This window comes from Elaeis guineensis, chromosome 8 (assembly GCF_000442705.2).
Source record: "Elaeis guineensis isolate ETL-2024a chromosome 8, EG11, whole genome shotgun sequence".
Taxonomy (NCBI): domain Eukaryota; kingdom Viridiplantae; phylum Streptophyta; class Magnoliopsida; order Arecales; family Arecaceae; genus Elaeis; species Elaeis guineensis.
The window spans coordinates 11,013,141-11,030,304 of NC_026000.2; the positions used below are offsets into that span (position 1 = coordinate 11,013,141).

General features: G+C 39.0%; 2 protein-coding genes across 6 annotated transcripts; both read right to left on the bottom strand.

Annotated features, from left to right (window-relative positions):
* Window positions 1-444: 444 nt before the first annotated feature.
* Window positions 445-8,481, bottom strand: LOC105050293 (succinate dehydrogenase subunit 7, mitochondrial). Of its 4 annotated transcripts, XM_073261847.1 has the most exons (6): window positions 8,248-8,481; window positions 8,089-8,157; window positions 7,539-7,641; window positions 4,568-4,584; window positions 1,420-1,466; window positions 1,039-1,276 (listed from the first exon to the last, which is right to left on the bottom strand). In XM_073261847.1, the coding sequence occupies exons 1-5, from the start codon at window positions 8,302-8,304 to the stop codon at window positions 1,443-1,445; spliced, it is 270 nt and encodes an 89-aa protein (XP_073117948.1). In that variant the 5' UTR covers window positions 8,305-8,481; the 3' UTR covers window positions 1,039-1,276; window positions 1,420-1,442. The 4 variants fall into 4 exon arrangements, with proteins under 4 accessions (XP_073117945.1, XP_010928555.1, XP_073117948.1 ...); XM_073261844.1 differs by lacking the exons at window positions 1,039-1,276; window positions 1,420-1,466 and adding an exon at window positions 445-731; XM_073261846.1 differs by having other exon boundaries at window positions 1,039-1,466.
* A 1,127-nt stretch (window positions 8,482-9,608) lies between these two features.
* Window positions 9,609-16,747, bottom strand: LOC105050292 (mitogen-activated protein kinase kinase kinase NPK1). 2 transcript variants are annotated; one of them, XM_019852500.3, is made up of 18 exons: window positions 16,313-16,747; window positions 16,166-16,207; window positions 15,942-16,007; window positions 15,734-15,844; window positions 15,574-15,654; window positions 15,399-15,476; window positions 13,844-13,926; window positions 13,030-13,111; window positions 12,803-12,903; window positions 11,874-11,913; window positions 11,669-11,728; window positions 11,536-11,585; window positions 11,274-11,421; window positions 10,939-11,157; window positions 10,434-10,771; window positions 10,136-10,203; window positions 9,958-10,058; window positions 9,609-9,869 (listed from the first exon to the last, which is right to left on the bottom strand). In XM_019852500.3, the coding sequence occupies exons 1-17, from the start codon at window positions 16,679-16,681 to the stop codon at window positions 9,958-9,960; spliced, it is 2,037 nt and encodes a 678-aa protein (XP_019708059.1). In that variant the 5' UTR covers window positions 16,682-16,747; the 3' UTR covers window positions 9,609-9,869. The 2 variants fall into 2 exon arrangements, with proteins under 2 accessions (XP_019708059.1, XP_010928554.1); XM_010930252.4 differs by having other exon boundaries at window positions 9,609-10,058.
* Between the last annotated feature and the right edge of the window lie 417 nt (window positions 16,748-17,164).

The window sequence follows — 17,164 nt, forward strand, 5'->3', positions numbered from 1 at the left end:
ACCCACACGTCCTATAATTATTATTGTGCCCAAATGGCTAATACCCTGCAGCGGAATCATGGCTTCAGCCTGCAAGGATTATTTGAGAGCAAACATTTGGAAATTTTGAAAACAAAAAATGCAGCATCCACCAAACGTTTAACCACCACAAGATCAAGTGCCAAAAGGCATGTTAACATGGCCTGCATAACAGAGATTTCAATGCACATATCACAACCTAGGTTGAACATTCCCTATCAAGAGTTGCTTGGACCACCGGTTTGTAGAACCTCAGGGATTTTTCCAAAAAAAAAAAAAAGGAAATCTGATAAGAATATATGGTCAAATGAATCTAAATGTAATGCCGGTGATAATATCTAAAGCACTGTCTCATTCCTCTCATACAGTCTTTGAGTGTGCAGTGCCTGTCGAAGCATAACTTATCAGCAAATGATCAGAAACTCGTTTAACAATCTGGGAAACTAGATCCTCAATTTAGAACATATGATTCTTTTCCAAACAAAAACTGACTGCAATATGAAAAATAAAACCATTTCAAGTATCATTTTTTTCCAACCATGGCTGATGTTTTATAATGATTTCTGATGCTGTCTGACAAAGCAATGCTAAAGGCAGTCCGAAAAAGCACATAAGATGAACGGAAAACCATTTTATTAGGCAAACTGGACATCATCAGGGCTGCCTTTGCTCCCTTCTTGTTGCCGCCACTGCATAAATCTCATAGCTGCACGCTGAAACCAGGAAGCAAAATAACTATATCTTCTGAGCGCTCGTGCATGCAGTTATGAAAACAAGAATATGATATTTAACAATTTTCTACCCATAAATTTTGTGGAATTGGTCAAACTATTATTTTAAGAGTTAATGTGTATTCAGTGATGACAGCTTGACACCTTTTGCTTATTGCAGTGATTAAACATTTCATATTAATCAGAACAATGATACAGATTATGATAATCCCCCAGAGTGCTAATAAAGGCCCAAATATACTTTCCCAGAAATGGAAGGAACAGAACATATAAGAAACACATGCTCACGGAGACAATATCTAAAAGATATTTCTTCAACAGTGACCCAGACAACCGTGGTTTTATGCGTGTCGTAAAATATCGAATCAACTGTCAATCTGTCATATGCCCACGGTATATGGCTGGTATTAGCTATAGATGATACAGTCAATATCCTTTAATGCAGAAATGCCTAACAAATACAGCTTTGAATTTGAATTACAATGACATGACAGGCCATTAACGCGCAGCAACACCACAATAGAGATCTGAAATGAATTAAGCAAAAATGCACCACCAGTCATGTTCTAAGATACTTCAGCAACCAGCACTGAACATGTGATGTCCTATTCAATTAAAGGTTTCCAATATAAATAAATGTGTTTGTTGTAACATCACAAATAAAGGAAACCTTGGACTTGGTATGTTGGTATTTCAAGAATCTTTTCTGGGGAGAATCTGCAAATTTTGAGACAAATCCAAGTTATGATTTCAATCTGAATTAGTGCGATTTGGGAGAAAAAAAAAAGGAATTTTAAGAAATCATGAGATGACAGATTAGTGCTTTTATTTTTTGACTGTCCCAAGGAATCTCCCAAACCTTACTCATTTTCTTCATGAATTGAAAATTGAAAGATATAAATACTATGAAATCTATACCAGTGAAACTTCTTGACATTATTCAAAAATATTTTTTTTCTTTCGGGGGGGGGGGGGGATTCCAACTTTTATTCATAAAATTTTCAATTCTACCTATCATTTGATCATCAATGTGAATAAAGTTAAATTAGTCGAAAAGAATATCAACAAAAATATAGAAGTATATAGTATGCTACGAAAAGATGGTTTATATCAAGGTTCGCCGAACCGTCCCGAACCGGATGGTTTAGGACATTCCGAGCCATCCTGACGGCAAACCAAGATGGTTTGGTCAAGCAATACAGCACATCAGAGGGAGAGAAAAAGAGAGAGAGAGAGCAGGGGAGGGAGAGAGGTTACGATGCTGTCGGAGGGCCGTAGAGGCCTCCGCGGCTCGATGTTGTCCGATAGGACTTTTAATCGAGAGAGAGAGAGAAGAGATGTGATGGTACTTGAGGAAGGTGCAGCCGATGGAGAAGCTACCGGAGGGCACCGGATGGCCGCCGTGGCCATTGGATAGTGGAAAATGCGCGGGCACGGCCCAAACAGTGGAACTGGAGCAACTGTCCCTGTTCATTGCGGCTTCACTATTTCAAGATTTTATTTTTAAAATCCTAAGATCAATGAAGCCAACAAACCCATTGTCGGCTTCACTATTTCAGAAATAGTGAAGTCGACAAACCAATTGCTAGCTTCACTTAGAAATAGTGAAGCTGGCAATGGATGTGCCAGCTTCATTGTAATCAAATTTTTTTTTAAAAAAAAAATAGTGAAACAGGGACAATCGCTCTTGTTTCACTCTTGCATTGGAGGCCCCCCAACAACCTCTCCGATGGCTTGCCCTCTTTCCTTTTCTTCCCCTCACGTCTCTCTCTATCTCTTTCTCAGCCGAGAATTGGTAGAGGAAGTGGAGGCCTTGGCGGCCTTCCGAGCATGCCGACGGCCTACCTTTGGCCACCATCGACATCTCCTCCAGCCACCCTCTCCCTCCCAACCCCTTTTCTCCATCCCATTCCTTCCTTCCCTCCTCCCCTCTCTCTTTTTTCCTCCTCCCAGTTTCCTTCTCCTCTGTGTCGGTTCGTGCCGATCCGATCCAATATGGACCCATACCGAGTTGTATCGTCGGTCGGTCGGCACAGCTTTCGATATCGAGTCCGCCAACATTAGTTTGTATTGTACTATTAACAATCAAGCATTCATCTTTTTATTAATTGTTTGAATATATGGATACAACTGTTAAGTCCAATAAGAACTTATACAAAAACTAACGTCATTAGAGAATTTTTTTTTAATAGAATCTCCTGATCTAACATAAATTGCTAATAACTTATATTTTTTTAAAAGGCTTAGGATAATTATATGAGCCACTCTGAGAGATATAAACAAATAAATAATTAATAAAAAGAAGAGCCAAATCATTTTAAAAAGCAAAACATGAGATATTAGTAATTAATAAATCTAACTAAAGAAAATATTGTATCTCAAGTCACTAATAAGCAAGGTGCATGACTTAAATATAATAGATACCTTACATACAATATTACACAATATTATACTATGAATAAGTGAAAAAATCTTGATTACCAAACTAAATCATGAGAGAGGATGGAAGAGGGGCGAGCCTAGACAAGTGCTTGATGGTCAACTAGAAAGACAAGAGAGACAGTAAGACAGATGGTGCTTGGCAATACGTTGGGATGACAAGAGGACATTGGAGCTTGGCCAATAGGAAATATGCGCACACATGGGAGAGAGATCTAGCATTAAGAGCGGTTGAAGAGGCTAGAGGAGCAAGGCGTGTGGGTGCTAGCCTTTTGAGAGTGAGCAAGCAAAGTGGGGGGAGAGCCTCCTAGCGCAGGTTAGAGAGGAAGCATGGCGCACAAACCAGGATAGGACAGACTCCACAAGACAAAACAAGATCTCCAAAGATACAAGAATATCATAATTCTATTTTATTTAATTTTTTTGTTGATTGGGCCAACATGGACCTTGGGCCTAGATGAAGGGTCCTGGGGAATTCGAATAAGAGAAGGATGGGCATAGCAAAGGGGCATATAGGGAGTTTTTTGAAGTGAGTGGGGTATGTGCCCCCTCATCAGCCCACCCTTGCAGATCTGTCGGGTCTAAGCCAACCCGACCCATAACAAGTCCCATTACCCGACTCAACAACACAAACTTCAACCCAATCTAACCTGATTTTAATCTCCTCTCCTCCTCTATGAAGATCAAATGAAAAGATGGAATCATTGGATTAGGAGTTGACACAACTGGGGGGACCACGCTTTTAACTTTGAGGTCAAGGTTGAAGTGGAGAGGAGGTCAATGTAATTAGAGGCATCGGGGACCACAGAGGTGGCTTCTAGGCATGGTGGTGGAGGGGGAGAGGGCAAAGGGCTGTGGAGGGGCGGAGGGCGATGAGGGTGCGGAGGGTAACAAGGGGAGGGATCTTTCTAGGAGGGAGCATGGTGGAGCACGAGCTCCTTGAGCCGGCTGGGGTCAAGGAGGCAACTAGAGGGGAGGGCACAAGCAAGGATGTGTTTGAAGGAGCCCATGCCTATGTCCACAGCAGCAAGAGGGCAGTGTATGACCTTTGTGGGCAGCAAAGGAGGTGAAGAACAGGGCAACGCAAAGAGGGTCTTAGAAGAAGAAGATAAGATGTCGCAAGCATCTCCCTTTCTCTCTCTTGACGAATTATTGTAATCTAGAGATCTGTTTGATTTTGTGGCTAAGATCAATTTCTTGGGCTAGTTAAGTGAGGTCCAATTTCAGGTTGCGTCAAGTCAGCTTAGGACCCAACCCCACCTATTGACAAGTCAACCACCTTGGTTTTCACCCTTGACTCCATTATGAACTTAAAACGAAAAAAAACACCATAATAGAAATGCAAAAAATTTAGTTGTTATCATGGTAAATTATCTTACCATCTTACACTTGCCACCTGCATCCACATAAACAACATTACATAAGAATAAGGGATACAAAAAATCCATCTCTTCCATTATAGGATCCATGAAGAATTTGAATTGCATGCAATAACTATATCCAATATGAATGATATACCAATCCCAGTGGATAAATTAGAATACATATTGGATACTTATTTTAGACCATACTTTTAAAAAAAATAATAAAAAATAAAAAGAGACTCTTTACACTTCACAAATAGCTCCAACATACTTAGCGAATGGGTTTTAAGGATAAGAGTTTTCTCTTTCTTTCTTCTTCTATATGAATATTAACCTTTTTAAGGATGGGTTTGGTGGATGAATAATTCTAAATTTTGTGATTTTGATGTTAACCTATAGAACACAAAGCCATTAAAGTCACAAGGTGCAAAGCAAGGCATGTAGTAAGGCTACACATAGATACACACAAATATACGTATATAGATTTGTGCTTGCTTTGTGTTGCGTTTGTTCATATCATTTTCATTAAAGAATGTTTAACAACATGAATTCATTTTATGTATATTTACTCCCATCTATTGTCTATGCACATATGAATGCATGTATGTATATAAATATTAAGCAAAAACATATACATAAATACATGTGTGTGCAGAATATATGAACGTGTATATATGTATCTATATACATGAATGCATCCTTACAATGAAATCGGTTATTTGATAATAAAGATAAGACGAGCATACACAACATGTAAATCCATATACAAACACAATAAATAATTTCAACTATACCCACAAATGGTCAAAAAAATGCAAATACAAATACATAAGAGACCAATACAAACAGTCAACAGGAAAAACAGTAGATGTGCACAACTGACAGCACAAAAAAGGCATGCCATTTTGTGCATTCGTGCCTCGTAGAAACGCACATAAGGTGGACATTTTGTGCACCCAAATGAAGTCGCTTCGCTTTGAGGAGGGGGAGGGACCAGTGCTATGCCTAAGCATGCTTTTGACAGCGGTGATATAGTTCACACTAGGTCTAGCGAATTTGAAAATGACCAAATAATGTAGTTTGTGAAATCTATATAGCCTTGCTGATGAAACCCAAGAGATTTTAGGAAGGCCTTGTCTTGTGTAGCTAGCTGTGTTACCTCGTCACTTCAATTTTTAGGAGTTGCGTAGAGTGTCCACACTTTTGGACACCTAGGCACAACATGGCACAACACCATATGGCACTCCAAAAATGTACTGCCCTGTTTATGTCAACTGGAACAGTCTTCACTTGGCCCCTTTTCTTTAAGCGCTCTCCTAAAAAACATTTTAATGCAATTGATTGCACTTGAATTTTCAACTATAATGCCATCAATAGTTAAGACAAACTCTTCTAGTGAAGTGTCACATTCAAGTATTATTTAATTAGAAGTGCTATTAACTAGTCAACTTACACTTATTGTTTAGAAAAAGGTTGTAGCTGCCAAGATGACAATTTTGAGCCTCTATTGCCATGCCAATACTCCATGACCTTCGCAGCCTAGAGTGACATCCAAATCTATGGCAGGCTGGCGTATGTATTTAAGAGGGGTCAGCAGTTCTGTCCAGGTTGAAGACATTGGTTCTTCTTAGTACCAATTTGAGCTCTTTTTTTTTTTTAAAGCACTGGAAAGTCTCACACCTTTTAAAGATTAAGCCCTATTCAATAAATAAAGGGGTAGATTAATAGGGATCCTAGGCAACAAGGGAGAAGCAGGGGCAAGTCTATAGCATGATTGACTTGTCCCCACTATTTTCAACAAAATAACTTTGAAATCACTTTGGACCTCCTTGAATCCCAATCCTTGCCCTCTTTCCCCTCATCATGGGATGGATGCTACGCATGGCCCTCGCACACCCCAATTCTCCGAGTGAAGATTCTTTTTTGAGATAAAGTCAATAAGTTAAGAGTTTTGAGTTGTGATAAAACAGCTAACAACTCTCCCATCTCATGTAAAACTTAGGGTGCGTTTGGTTCGACATTAAAAAAGTACTTTTTTTGCTTTTTGATTTTTAAAAAACAAAAATCAAAAGCAATGTTTGGTGACATCATGAAAAGCAAAAAGCAAAAATCAAAAAAATCAAAATAACTGCTTTATATACAAAGCAAAAATTTTTTGCTTTTCAAAACTTACTTTTCTGTTTTTTTTGCTTCCGCACATCTAAAACACCAAACCAAAAAGTAAAGAGCCCGAATCCTTCTCCCTCGTTGAGCTCGTCACCTCCCCACCTCCTTCTCCCTCCCTTCCTGAATCCTTTTCTCTCGTCGGACTGTTCACCTGCCGTCCCCAATCGTTGCTTTTTGCTTTATTGCAACGTAGTTACCAAACATACTTTTTACTTTTTTTCTTTTACTCAATAGCAAAAATCAAAAAAAATAAAAAATACTTTTTAAAAATCAAAAATCAAAAAGTGTAACCAAACGCACCCTTAATTATCAGTAGACTCCAACAGTTGAAGGATTATGCCATATTAAAATAGTGGACTTTTCTCTGTTGACCACCCATAACTCTCCTCACTTCCTCGACTCACATCAGTCAAAAGCACGTGTTTTATCTAAATTATTTAAAGGACGTATGCATTTCCACTAGTGTTAAATGACTTGAAAATATATATATATATTCTTCACAGTTCACATGAACTCCCCTGAAAAATGCATGCACATGCAAGCACACACATGCACAGACACAAGAAAAACAAAAACAAATAAAAACCATTCTGTGTCCACAAGTAACTAGCATGGCACTTATGTGAACAATTTACTAGAAGCATTCTCTTTTTCAACAATGAATATAAAATCACTGAACAGAACACATTCCACAGCAACTCAAGTTTCTGCTAGCATAACGATCATATGAATCTTGGATGACAAAATTATTTCACAGTAAGAATTGCAATTAAGTCAAAGATTAACAACAAAATCAATCATGATTGCTAATAAATCATACCAGCTACAACAATCACGGTAAGGGCATCCCCAACTTTCGATACACGCTTCACAGTATTCTTGTACGATTTGAACTTCTTTAGCGCGGGATCTTCTTCCAGGAGCTGCGGCATCATCCATTGCACAACAAGAATTATAAGATGAGCAAGCAAGCACAAGAATATGATGATGACGTGATCATGGAGAAGAACTTAAAAAAAATAAAAAATAAATAATAATAATAATAATGATGATGATGATGATGATGATGATGACGATGATCATCATCATCATCATCATCGACTGTCACCACAAATTGATCAAAGCTCAAAAATTAAAACGATCACGTCATCGCTAGCACCCACCAAGAAGAAACTCATCAAACCAACATTCTGATCTTCTTTCCCCTCATCCCAAAGTAATCGTTAATCCCCAATCATAAGCCACAAGAAAGCAATGATTGTGATCTACAAATCTTACAGTTAAGAAGACCGAAACCCTAACCACCAAATTTTCGCTAACTTCAGTAATGATGAAAGATAATCGAATACAAGAACGGGAAGAGGGCTCACCGCCTTCTCGCGAGCTCCGAGCTCGATGTGGTATCCGCGGCGCGGGAGATGGAGCCCTGGCTCCCCCTTCTGCGGCAAGAGAGGGATCGGAGATGAGAGAGATGGGGTCGATCCGAAAGAAATAAAAAAGAGAAAAAAGATCGTGGGGAGAGGATAGACCTGGGAGTGGAAGCGTAAGCCTGAGAAGAGGGAGGACTTGGAGAGAGAGCCAGCCATTGCTATTTGCTTCGCAGCGCAGCTCCAGACTACGATGGGCTGCTTCACAGGGAGGTGCTAAAAGCGCAGGGGAAAGAAAGAAGGCAAGGCTTCACTGCTTGATCCAAGAGCCCCTTGCCCTGGTGGCACGTGCGATGCACACGCCTTCTGGCTCTAGCACGTAGAAATGGTGCATGTGACAGGTGTTCCATAGCCTCGACCCAGCCTACTCCCAACGACCAAATCTGAAATGATGGAGCTACTCCTGTGGCTAAACTTGTTGCAGACCCATTTGTGCCATGTCCTGGCTCACCTTTGCTTTCTTCATGTTTGGTGCAAATATTTTAGCTGTGGGCTATAAATAATCCATCTGAATTCTTTCTTTTTGCTTGAAGAAGAGAGGCAAAGCCTCCACAAAATTAGACTTAAAAAAGAAATAACCCGAGCATGCCTGAGGATTAAAGATGTCAAAAGACAACAGAATGATCCATGGAATAAGAAATATTAGCCATCTCATCTATCACTTGATTCCTCTTGTACATGGATGCCTGCTAGTATCTTTTACATGCATCCAATTAGTTAGGGGAAGTTGCCTTACCAGTCATGAAGTTCAATTATAATGGTCAACTGCAGGCTGTAAACCACCACAGCTCCAGCCAGTTCGCCTACTAGAATAGAAACACGTTGAGGGGAAACTACAATCAGCAAAAATCCAGCTTCACAGAGTGAAGCAGGACTAAGCTTGCTCCAGCGCAACCTACATGAAAGTCGATCTTTCGCCGAAGAAATGAGTATAGATGAGGATAAACCATCGGCTACTTGAACGCACCCAGATGTCCAGGCTTAGAAACTCTTCAGCTAGAATATTCATTCATCTCAACCCAACCAAAACGAAGTGTTCGGAAGGTTAGCAATGGCCAAGATGGATGGCGTGAACCGCACAGCTTTTTCGGCTATCAAACATTGCATGAGACACTTCAGGGAGAATACGAATTCAAGTGTGCCACCATGGCAACCATCAGCATCATTGCATGGTCACATCATAAGACCCAATCGGAATCGACGCCACTCGAGCAGAGAAGAGTTCTTTTGGGGTTTTTGATATGCCGGAATGCTCGTAAAGTTGAAGCTAATAGAGAGTCCACCTCCACCCGTTTATAAGCAGAGGGGTACCACCATTAAGCTGATGCTCAGGTGAGTACTGCTAATTTTGTTTTAAATATTACCTGAATTTTTTTTTTTTTTTGTAATAAATTTCTAATGTATTTATTTTATAGAATGCTCCTACAGTTTTTTCAAGAAAAAAAAAAAAATTCAATCTTCAATTAGAATCTATAACAAGCTTCTCAGATGCATTACCACAAGGCAAACATGATACAACATCAATTTGCTAACATACCGCTGGAATAGCATCAACAATTGCTTTGCAAAACAAACATAGCACACCGAGCACTGGCTGGCTGCTGCACATAAGATATCAGAGTGATAGATTACCTTTTTCTCTTTGTGCTAAACCAGCAAAAACCGCTGGCTGTCTTGCTTTCATATGCCAATGATGGTAGGGTGGCAAATCATGGTAATAGGATCTGCACTTTTGCCAGTGTGTTTTTATTCATCGATAACCAGATGAAGCACACAGTAAGATAACCAATAAGGCTAGGTAAGTCTGTACACCTATTTGGCTGGAGATGTGGATGGCAAGTGGTCTTTCTTGCGATTTAGGCCTCTGTCCTTTGGAGATATCTTCCCAACGAGCCCTGCTTGGCGCATCATCTCTGCGAGTATAGTCATTGATCAAATAAGAAAAGACGATAATCCAAATACCAAGATTGGTTTGTGAAGCTTAAATTACCTCTTTCCCTCTCAAGCTCCTGATCCAACTCTTCTTTCCACTTCCTCCGTCTCTCAGAAAAGCTTGTGCTGTTCCCAATATGCTATTGTTATCAGATGAGAAAGGAAAACAATATGTACATGCTAGGGGGAAAAAGAAAAGGTGAAAGACTTTCTCCAATGATTTACAACAACCTAAAGAGCATCTCAAAAATAAATATACTTGCTTTCCTGCAAGTTCTCCTCCCAACGGGTTAGCAATATAATGTGCGACAGGTACATATAGAATCACATAGGAATATAAATATTGTTTAACAAACCTTAGGCTGGTTGGTTCTTGTTGAACATCTTGAAGAGGATCTCCCCACTCATTAAGCTGAGGAGAAGGTATTTCTCTCAGAATCTGATTATTCTCCTCATCAGTGCTTGAGACTTGCCTACTGCGGTTCCCAGGGCTAATGTTCTTTGTGGTATCAGAACATGGGGAAGATGACCCACTTACCACCTTGTTGGGTGATGACTTGCCTTTGGGTGGTAATCTTGAAATATTTGTGATGGTTTCCTTGCACGTACTCTCAACTCCATGAGAACTTGTAGCATTCATGGTGTTGTAGAACTCTTCATATAAAGGGGTCTGCAGCTTCTTCAGATCAAGGGCCTGAGATGGATGGATGTTCTGGTTACATGTCATTTGCGAGTTATACTTAACGAAAGCACATTATTTTAAGTCTTTGATAACATAACTGCTTGCTAGTCTTTGTTCATGCATTATATGGATAAATCAAATAATTAGTCATGTTTAAGCAAAAAATTGTTAATACAAACCTTCTCATCCAGGAAAGCCTTAATTTTTGTCTCTGTAACTTCATCATCTTCACATACTTGCCCACAAGGGAACGTAAAGTCATTTTCCCCTTCCTGACCACCACCAGAAGCACCATTAGTTGGCATGCCCAAGTCATCTGAGTTCATGATTCTTTGTTCTGCACTGAAGTCAAACTTGCATGGCCAGTCATCAAATGGCTCCGACATTGGATTAAAGCTCTGAAATTAGTGAGTGCAGATACATGACCGCTTAACTTCAGCAAGCAGTATAATGTACATTAATGCAATCTCTTTTAAGACAGTATAAGTTACTCATAGAGAAATGAAAATCTTACCGATCCAACCACTGGAAAATCATCTGTGTCACTAAACCGGCACACCTCATCATCAGGACTCACCTCCCAGATAGGTCTTACTGTTGAGGCCTTCTCAGAATTAATGGTGAAGCCACTGCCATATGCATGCTTCATATCATTCAAGCCTCTGTATATGATGCGTAGTTGTCAGATTAAGAATGCACCAGAAGAGCTTTCTCAAGTCACTACTGCATAACAGAGACAATTTAAAAAATACAAATATCATAAAAATATTCCTTACAAGTTGTTCATCTGCACTTTCGATGATGTAACCACAGTTTTGGAGGGTTCCTGCCATGAGACCATTATCAGGGGAGGAATACCTATATGAACCAATTGATGAAACATAACCAATTTGTAGTGGGTAGGCTGACCTTAACCGGAGAATGATACAATGGATGCGGATCCTTAAATTCCCCTGTAACAAAGGGATGCTAAAAAGGAAATTTCAAGGAATAAATACAAGACATGAGTCAAACTTTCTTCCACAATGGTGATATCAGGTCATCGGGATGATGAGTAAATATCATTAAAATATCATTCCATGATCTGTTAATTTGAAACAAAAGTCAGTATTACCTGCAGCAAATCAAAAGCACCTGGCCTCAAGTTTGGTTCCCTGAAAACAATGCAATACTTGTGCTCAGATTTTGGAGAAGGCATGAGAAAAATAAAGTATATCCCAAAAGGCAGCATACTGAAATATTTTCCCTTTCAAGCTTTTTAAATAGCAATTTCAGAAATATTCATTGAACTTTGTCAATGACAAATTGCAGGAAGAAAAAAAAACAGCAGCAGTTATCAGGTCAGCATATTAAAGGTCTAAAAGGTGCAGGATGTATCAGGTCCTAGGGCACAAAGCTGATCTGGAACAGTCTCCAGTATGCTCAACTTCATAGTGAGAACAGGTGCTCACCACCTGATATGGTCAACTGGGACTGGGAAAATGAGAGAGGTGGAACACAATACAGAAGCTTAAGAAATCTCAAGCATCTACATTTGTGTCTGTGTGTGTCTGTGTAATCTACTGAGTTATTAGTCTTCAAACTTTCTAAATAGGCTCTCTCTATGATATTGATTTTGTGACAAGCACTGGCTTGAACCAAATCTACAGTGAAAATAGATGGCTACCATCAGATCTGGTCACTCAGGATCTAAGAAGAGACAGATAAAAAACAATTTTCTCCAAACATGTCTGGTGCAAAGGAAAAATAAACAACAACAGTAGCTAGGTCTGGATGTCTGTCTATCAGGATATTAGCCATTAGACTGGCTTCTGGGTGCAAGCTTTCCCAGTCACAGGACATAACCAATGAGAAGAAAGAGCATATATCCACTTGAACATTATTTAATATGATCTGCCAATAGATATTTATAATTACTAGAATATTTCAAGCAGTGCTTGTCAAAAGTGAACGGTAAATTAACTGCCTACGTGACATGCCTACCATCAGATTGGTGCACTTTGGCATAAACAAACCAAATAAAAAAGAAACATCAGTACATACTCTTGTAAGCACTTCAAAAGAAAATCCTTGGCCTCTAAAGAAAGATGCTCTGGAATTGGTGGGTGTGACTTTGTTGTGCCAACATGAAATAAAGCAGCAACCTGCACAAAATTTGAATGTTTGGCAACCGAATATTTATTAAGAAATTTATTGCAGACCTGACAAAATTCTACAAAGGAGGGAGATGAGAAGGGGTGAGAGAGAGAGAGAGAGAGAGAGAGATTAACCTCCTGGTATTGCTGGCTCCAAGGAGGTTTGCCAGTGGCCATCTCAATAATGGTACAACCAACGCTCCAAATGTCAGCAGAGCTGGAAGAATTATCACAGAATTGCAACAAAATAAGTTACAGACACAGGAAGGTTGTTACTAAAACTGTCTGCATGGGAAAGAAATCTATAAGGATCAATAGCCAAAATGCAATTTAATGTGTCTAGAAGTATAACTATGTACTAGACATCCAAAGTTCCTCTAACAAACTTCAGGATAGCGTAAATGCACAGGAAAGTTCAACATCTCTTAGGCAACATTGTCATAGCTTTTGAATCATGTAATAGAATTATTAGGGAATATCAACATCAAACAACTCTTCTTGCGCTGCAGGAGGAATAATCTATGAGTAATGATCTCCCTTTCTTGTTATTCCAAACAGGATCAATCTTCACTCTCAGATTGTAATCAAAGAGAAACATTTACTGGAACAATAAAGGAACAATCATATAACCATTATGGAGTCACAACATACTTCTTTATGGAAACATCAGAAAACAAGAAGGTAGAATGACATCGAAGTATAGATATTCCATTTTATGTCTTTTTCACTTTGCAGATCTCTACCATTTCACAGAAGCATGAAAAAATATTTCAAAAAATGAATGGAAGCATAACATTCAATTGGCAAAGCGAGATGCGAACAATAAAATATGAATGATAGGAAAAAGATAAGTTGCAAGTTCAAAATTCAAGATTACATCATTAAATAGAAAGAGAGAATGTAATGTTCCATAAGCAGTTAAAAATACAGAAAGGATTTGGGTGCTTACAAGCTATGCCCACTTTGAACAATCACTTCTGGTGCCATCCAGTAAGGAGTACCTTTCATTGACTTGGCAGCTGTGATAGTTGCCTAACAAGTTCAAAGGCATATATACTTACAGATGCTTCAAAAAAGAAAAGAATGATTGGGAAAAAATAAAAAAGAAATAGGACATAGGTGGTAAAACAGATTCTTTTTTAAGCATTAAATGTCTTAATAATAAAGATCCATATAGGGTGACAATGATTGAAAAAACCCAGTTACAACATTATTTGCTTCTGCATCATACGACCATTAGGCCCATCTCTATTAGAAGTAGACATGAAAGGCTCATATGGACAGCATGGCCATTATCCTAAACTTAACCCTTCTTCATAAAGAATTTGTATTTTTTCATACAGCACCATCAAGAGACAGGAATATATGCAAAGGATCTTAACATATAAAACCCATTCAAACTTTAAGAATACGAATACATCCTCTAAAATTAAACTTAGCAGTATTAAAGTTTCTACACATCTCCACAACAAAATTGCTGATTCCAATAAAACAAAGAACACTGACTGAGGATATATTAATTAGAGTAGCAAACTTCCAGGAACTACTTTACCTCAAAAAAGAGCAGGCAAAGCTCCTGAGTTACATTGTGTGTTGAGCAGGATTTGATTTTGTCCACTAGAATTGAGTGAATATACAGCAGAATAAGCATCAGTCTGCCAGGTAGCTTATTTATTATTATTGACTAGTTTTCATAAAATAACTTTAACTTGTAAATTATATATGTTACCAACTACTGAATGTAACACTCAAAGCCATCATAAAGTTCCTATGCACCTGGGGAAAAGGTAAACGAAGAAAGAATCAGCACTTTTTGGCAAAACAAAGGTGTGTACTTCCTCCCTCTTTTTCTTTCACATGTTCTTGAAAGGGTACAACTCTAAGAGTGTGATTGAGTAGTTAGACATTGTAGCCAGCAAGAGCCTTATTCAATTTGGAGTTTGTCAAGACCTAAATTCTGGGCCCATGGAGAACTGTTTCAGCCAGATAGCACTTTGGCACAATTGCAACCGAGTATATCTAGCAGAACCGTCACTTAGTTCAAATTGCCTAGTCTAGACCAAGTAGGACAAACATACATATGATTCAAACCCTAGAACTCATCCAGTAAAATAACATATGTCTGGTATAAATCTCACATATAAGACCAATTCTAATAAACTTTGATCATGCTGGACCATATATGATGACAAATACACACATTGTATTAGTCTCTTAGCACACAAAATTGATCAATGCTATGAATAAATTACATATACTCTTATTTAGTGCCACATGAGATGATCAAATTCAACTATCTGGATAGAGAAAGTTGAAGGAGATCATTTGGCAAGTCAATGGTGATTGGTTGTGCTAGCAATTTGGATCGATATTCAGGAATTCACATCATTCCTAAGAAACAGGCTTATGCATTGAACCTACCGCGGTAAACTTCTCAGAGGTCAGTATGGTCTAGTGAAATATTAGAATCGGCAAAAAGGCAATAATTTTTTTGGCTCCCATACCAGCTTAGCAACTTGCTTAGATGCCCCAAAGTCTGCAAGTTTAATGCACCCCTTGTTATCAACAAGTATATTTGCACCCTGAAATCAGACAAAATCCAAGCAAATTTCTATTTTCAGTGAGCAAAATAAACAGAACAATAAAGCCATAAGGAACTATGCTGGTAAAAGGGTATGCCTTTATGTCCCTATGTATGATTCCATTACGATGAAGATACTCGAGGCCCTGCAACAGCTGCTTTGTATACATTCTAATAACCTGCTCAAAAGAGAGAGTTACTATATAACCAACATTCTATATATGGCAATTAAAGCATGAACAAAAAAAGGTCACTTACAGCTTCGGGAAAGGACCCAAATTTCCCAAGCAGTGATGAAATTGATCCACCTGACACGAATTCCAAGAGAATATTTAAGGTCTCCTCCTCCCTAACAGTTCCCAAGTATCTCTGCGCAAAACCCCAGATAAAAATTTAGATGAAATCAGCTAAGACTAAGCGAACAAATCAAATATTTAACAAGAAAAAGGCGATCTGCTCCACTTACAACAATATTAGGGTGAGAAAGCTTCTTTAAAAGCTTAACTTCTTCCTCAAGCTCCCTTATATGAGCCTACCCATATATTTAAAGTATCGCATTACGAAAGCAAGTATAAACCAGCACTTCTATATACGAAAGAACAACTTATGATGTGATCCAAAAATTAAATAAATAAGCAAAATCAAAATAGAACATCGTTGCAGTAAAGAAACAAGTGTAAAGATCCTAACTTGAGCTTTCGCCCTGGAAGCACCGTTATTCCCGATCAGAACCTACAAACAAAAAACCAAACCATAGTTAGCAACCCGGAACGACAAAGATCAAATATTTAACCCTAACCCTAACCCCAGAAAAAAGATTTAAAACAAAAAGAAGACCTGTTTCACGGCGAGTAGCTCTCCAGAATCGAGATTCATACCCATGTACACCTGGCCAAAGGCACCGTAGCCAATGAGTTCGCCCTTCCTCCACCGGATCGGAGGGGAGCTGTCCTCGGCGACGATAGGAGGCCCCGGAGGTAAGGGTGGGGCCTTGTGGAGGAACCCTGGCCCAAAACCTAACCCTCTCGATTTTCTGAGACAAAAACCGATCTTTCCCGCGATGCCGCCGACTCCACCGCCACCATCGTCCCCATTAGTGTTTGGTCGAAAGACCAGAGAGCTGCGGACCGATTGGAAGATTTCTTGCATCGCCATCGCTCCGCCTTCTTGTTCTTCGCGGTAGGGCTCGTCGGCGCCCGCAGTCATGCGGAGATCTCCGGCGTCGTATGGAACAAATGCAGAATATTACTGGTACTCTCCGTACTCTAGTTTCGCTTTAATTTTTTTATCTGAAATGCCGAGAATGCGCTAATGGACCGTTACGTGCGGTCAAAGTGGGGCCCTTTTCTTGCGCTCGGGCGCCCGACGTTTTTCCTTGAACCCAAAAAAAAAAAAAAAAATCGCTGACATTTTACCGCCTTCTTAATTTTAATTTTCTATCCATTTAATATTATTTTTTAAATAATTTATTAAAATAATATTTTTTAAAAAATATTTATCAAAATATTGTTCAAAAAAAATTCGGCCTGACACAACGCCCCACAGAACGATTTAAGTGCTACCTAAATTCCTTTTCATATCATATAGAAGGACGGGTCATCATCAAAAAAATTAATCTTTAAATAGGCAACTTTCATAATCGTCTTATGGACTGACTCACCCATCCTATACGGCGTGGGAGTGGACCAG